This window comes from Etheostoma spectabile, chromosome 22, assembly GCF_008692095.1.
Source record: "Etheostoma spectabile isolate EspeVRDwgs_2016 chromosome 22, UIUC_Espe_1.0, whole genome shotgun sequence".
NCBI classification, from domain to species: domain Eukaryota; kingdom Metazoa; phylum Chordata; class Actinopteri; order Perciformes; family Percidae; genus Etheostoma; species Etheostoma spectabile.
Window position 1 is genome coordinate 9079451 of NC_045754.1, and position 5289 is coordinate 9084739.

Below are 5289 nucleotides of genomic sequence, written 5' to 3' on the forward strand. Positions count from 1 at the left end.
CACACACACACACACACACACACACACACACACAAAAGATTAAGAAGTCAGATTTTCTTCACATGTAGTGATTAGCTGTTTGCCCTGCGGTAATGCTACAGGGGGAAAGGTCTTACTTTATTTAGCCCCATTACATTTAGTTTTGCTTCAAGGAATAAGATAATATATTGAATAGCAGGAAAGTAAGAATTCTTGTTTGCCTTCTTGTCGAGTTAGATGAGAAGATCGATACCACTCTCATTTGAGAATGAGATATGAATCTTCTCATCTAACTCTGCCAGAAATCAAATTTTACAAAATGTCAAATTATTCCTTTAATTTGTCTGTTAGCAACCTTTGTGGTTGGAAAAATCTCTAACTGTCTCACAGTATCACATTCATATTCAGTTTCAACTTCCCAGGTCATCACTGAGACTGAATTAAATAACCCAGGACTCTACGGCTGCACCTTTGCATCAAATAGAAATTGTATCAATGGCTTGTGAATCATTTTATACCCATTTCCCCAGAAGTCAGCCTAACATAATTAATCATTTATTTTTAGAAGGTTGGGGATCCCCACTATGATTTCAAATAAAGCTGAGAGGGTTTTAGAAAAAGTTTGGCTGCACAGAAGGAGTTTGTCCTGACTGAGCCACCGCCAGGTTAGTGGGGTATATACAGTAGGTCAGGCACCCAGGTGGACTAGGGGTTTAGCGCTAATGCCCCCGATTCAACTCCAGCCAGGGACTTATGTTATGACGCTCCCCACCTTTCTCTCCCCCGATCTCTCCAGGATCGGCGATTTAATGCCCAAAAATACTTGTTAAGTACACCTGTGACACAAAACAAGTTTGAGGAGACAAAGGACTTAAAACCTTGTCATCCCATAAAGATGTCATTGGATAACTGTGCAATATTTGTTCTGTATGAGACTCCAAAACTTCTGCCCAGCCCGCCATTAATACAGCGGTCCACACCATCCTGAGGACACTGGGGAATAAAAATGAGATGCAGAGTGTGCAGCCAACCAGCCAGGACTCAGACATTACCATACCGATGAAAGTCCTCGGAGCATCAAGGGCTGCTGCTTACTTACCAAACTGTACACGCACACACATACACACACACACACACACACACACGCACACACACACACACAAACACACACACACACGCACACGCACACACACACACATACACAGTTTGCTCTTTCTCCTCCCTCTTCTTCTTCTTCTTCCCTCTTTCATGTTTCTTTCTAAATGGCTGCCTTTACTATTCCCTCTCATTCCTTCTCTATCTCCATCTCAAAGTCTTTCACCAGGCCATGGTGCCAAGCAGACAGAGGAGTGTGGCAGACATTCCCTGTCCGTGACTCATTGTTGTGGAGTGGTGCCCCAGCCATGCCTACTGCTATCTCTGTCTGGGTTACGTTAGGGGATAAGACCTGAGCCAAACGCTCACAGTCTCCAGACCTCCATAGCTTCAGAGTAAAAGCGTTCTGTATGCTGGTCAGGATGTGGTGAGGGCTGAAAACTACGGGATGAAAATCTCAATCTCAGTCGGCACAGACTCACCTGTGGCAACATGGTGGTTCTCTTTCGGTTCTAGTTGCAGTAGAGTCTCCACCATATCCCGCTAACTACTCCAATTTAAATAAAAAAACACTATCCAAATAACAGAATGAAACCCTAAAAAATTGCCTAAAATCTCCTGATCACGCCCTCATCCTCTCTCTCTCTCGTCATTTGGAAACAACACATAATCATCTGGCCCTCTGCGCATTCCAAGAACCCCTGACATCAAAAACCGACCAGGATTTTTCTGTGTTGCACTCAAAAGATAATGACACACACACAAAAAACACAGCAACAAAAGGTAAAAAATATAAAGCCTTACCCTTTGCGGAAGAATCTTGTCTGCCATTTTCCTTCTCTTAGCACTAGAGAGAGGGAGAGAAAAACAGAGAGAAAGAGGGAAAAGAGAGCATGTTACTATGGTGACTGATAGCGTAGCACCCAGGCCATCTGCTAAAATGCTGGGCCATATCCAGCACCCCAGCATCCCAGCTGTTTGTGTGTGTGTGTGTGTGTGTGTGTGTGTGTGTGTGTGTGTACATGATCATGTGTTTATGTGGTATCTGAAATGCAACGTTCCACCTGCAGAATGAGAGCCTCTAACAGCCAAAAAAGTGTCACATCAGACAACTCTTGTCTGACACAAACACACACACACACACCTACACACACAAACACACACACACACCTACACACACAAACACACACACACACACACACACACACACACAAACGCACGGGATGGTGCAGCAGAACTCGGATGATGACAGAATGTGTGTTCAAGAGCTTTTAGGTATGATTTTAACAGAGGGGACTGTATGTGTGTGTTCTCAAGGGTAGATGGACTTTCGTAGTGGGATTATTTCTATGCTAGTTCAAAATGTTTTGCTTACCTGAAATTGTATTTGGATTACATATTTTTTCTTTTTTGTAGAAGGGGATTTTTTTTGCAGTGTAGACATATTTCTTATTACAGAGCACTGCAACGGTCTGTGAAGCAGAATGTTACATCAGCATGCCAAATACTGAAAGAAGCCTGTTGCAAGGACAATCGAAAGATTTGGGAGTGCATTGCAAAGGAAAACACAAACCTGCATCACAACAATCCGGCATTTTAAACTGTTCTTAAAAAGGGGTTTGAGATTGGATTCTAGTTTATGTTTCTGTTCGGGCTGAAACAAACTGTTTCAATCATGCCATGCTCCAGTCTAAAGCATGCACCATTACATTTTAAAGGGTCAACTTCTAGGCCTGAACATATGGTTGGCCAAAACAACTCATTCAGGGAGTGCTGGGCTCGGGTGAAATTCTAAATAGGCCAAAGTCATCAAACGTAAGACATGCAGCAGAATAAACTCCTACTTTGATCCGAGCGTGGGATCTGATTGGGGCTCTCTCATGTCCATCTGCCTCGCCGGCATCTCATTGGCTCCAGGGAATCCAACTGGCTTCCTAAGAATTGGTGAGGATTCGAAGGTTGTACGATTAGAGTTGTGGCGAGACACACACTCAAGTACGATGTCAGAGGGGGAACACCTGGTGGTTCTGGCTGTTTGTATGTCTGGATGTGTGTTAAGTTCAAGGGTCTGTTAGTAGGTGCAAACTCTAAAACTCAGACAAGGGCAGGCACAGGAATGGGCGTGTAACTGTGTCCATGCACGCACAATGTGCAGCAGAGTAGGAGCTGGGAGGCATCCTGCTCATCTGAGGGACACGCTCATTCAACAAAGTTTCTCTGTGAACCAAAACAATCATGCTTCACACACACAGACAGACAATACACCGACAACGGACACACTGGGAACTTGTGTATCACAGGAGAAGGAGCAAACAGGCAGTGTGTGAGTTCAGCTCTATTGCTCGGTTCTGAATTGCAAATATGGATGTTGCATTGATGAAGTAATGTGCGGATGAAGACAGCATGCATTCTACTGACACCTTTTCACTCATTTCCCAGACCAAATCGTAAACTTTTCTTAGCATTTCCACTGTTCACCACCTTAAAACAGCTGGCCTAGGACCAAGAAACCGGTTTCATTATCGCATGCATATAGCAATGTTCCTAAGCAACCCTGGGTTGCATTGAGGAACATTTTTAGGTTACTTCAAGAACAAAGACCACAATTAACATTAAAAAACAAGGTTCAAATGTTGATATAAAAGATCAGGACTTGGTTAAATAATACAGTAATACTTCATTGGAACAAATATTTTTGGGGAAAAAAATAAATAAAAAATCCCAAACCTGTGCACCAAACTATGGGAGGAGATGGTGAAGCTGGGCTCTCAGGAACAAAGGAGCAGATCCTTCAAGAGTAACTTAACACCAGCTAAAAAAATCACTCCAGTTGTTACATTTTTCTTGTGAGTTAGTGCACCTTGACAACACTGTTGGATACGGTTACACACTTCTGTCACAAATCTGAAACTTTCATTCCTGAGGAGGTAACTGAAACAACGGTCTTGGTGTTACGTTGCTCTTTAAGAAAAAGAGCATTTTAGGGGAAAAAAATTAATTAAACTGATGCTAAAACACGTAACATGGTAACAAAGGTGTGGTAACTCAGATCTGTAGCAGTCATTCAACTCTTAAAAATGTGAAATTGCAGAACAGTTTTGTGGAATTTATGCAACTTAAGACATGTTTAAACCCTCCGCCTTTGTGATATAACGGCCAACCGTGATGAAACACAAGAACTACAACAATAAGTAACCACTCGGCATTAAAAACAAGCAAAAATGTTTTTGTATAAAAATGTGACGAGAAAAGATTTCTTTCCACAAGGCATCAACTATGCAAATGAGTTATGTGAATATGTTAATATGCATCTGGAATGTTGTGCCCAGGATGATGCTGTATTATTTTTAAAGCACACACAAGATGACACTTCACAGATGACTATGCTGCTAATTAGCCTCTGCATGAAATCTACATTTTTACCTCAATGTGTTTTGTGTGATACAAAGGTTTTTCAATCCTGTCTCCTAGAAATGTAATCTTTGTGCTATGAATTTGCTGTTTTCTTTTAACAGAAAAAGAAAAGGTTGTTTAATTTATGTAACATCCAAGTCACGTAAGCGGAATGGTGTCAACGTCCTTAGCCCACCATCTGCCTATAAGACATAAGGTGCATCGTTCAGCACAAAAAGTGTCTCTATTTGGGAAAACAAATTAGTAGTATATAAACGTAATTCCTAGGACACAAGGTTGAGTATTCATAGCCCTTTATGCAAAGCAAACTGGAATTAAATCTTATTTTTAGCAGCAGCTTTGCGTAGGACAGTGTTCTGCAGAGCGAGTGTAGCTGGGACCATAAGGTCTCAATGACACTGCAAACACAGGTGGGCCGCCCTCAGCTGGCAGCCGCGTGGGGTTTGAGCTGGATGGAGTAGAGCTGGAGCATCAACTTGTTTGCCAGAGGACACACACTCTCTCAACAAAGCAACAGAGAGAGAGAGAGAGAGAGAGAGAGAGTCACCCTGGACCATCGATCAGACCCTCCGCAGCCAGTCAGGGTATTCTGGGGGTTGAGGCCCCGATACAGGACAAGCCTGTTCGACAAGCCTGCTTAGTTGTAGGTGGATCAATCGTGCTGCAGATACTGAGAGAATGAAACCGAGAGGGACAGAGGTCCACTGAGTGAGCTTATTGATCTCCTTTCTAACGACCAAACCTGCCACACACTCGTCTCCCAACAGACATCCATCCACTGTGTGTGTGTGTGTGTGTGTG

The 5289-nt window shown here is 42.9% G+C and overlaps 1 protein-coding gene across 9 annotated transcripts in view; it reads right to left on the reverse strand.

Annotated features, from left to right (window-relative positions):
• The window catches only part of smarcd3b (SWI/SNF related BAF chromatin remodeling complex subunit D3b), a 35107-nt gene that overhangs the window by 9975 nt on the left and 19843 nt on the right, over positions 1-5289 (reverse strand). For 5 of the 9 annotated variants that reach the window (XM_032504278.1, XM_032504275.1, XM_032504274.1 and 2 more), the window contains exons 3-4: positions 2919-3008; positions 1879-1921 (exon numbers count right to left, since the gene is read on the reverse strand). In XM_032504278.1, the coding sequence (XP_032360169.1) occupies positions 1879-1921; positions 2919-3008 (133 nt within the window). The remainder of the gene's footprint in view (positions 1-1878; positions 1922-2918; positions 3009-5289) is intronic. The other 4 variants (XM_032504283.1, XM_032504280.1, XM_032504279.1 and 1 more) reach the window with 1 other exon arrangement.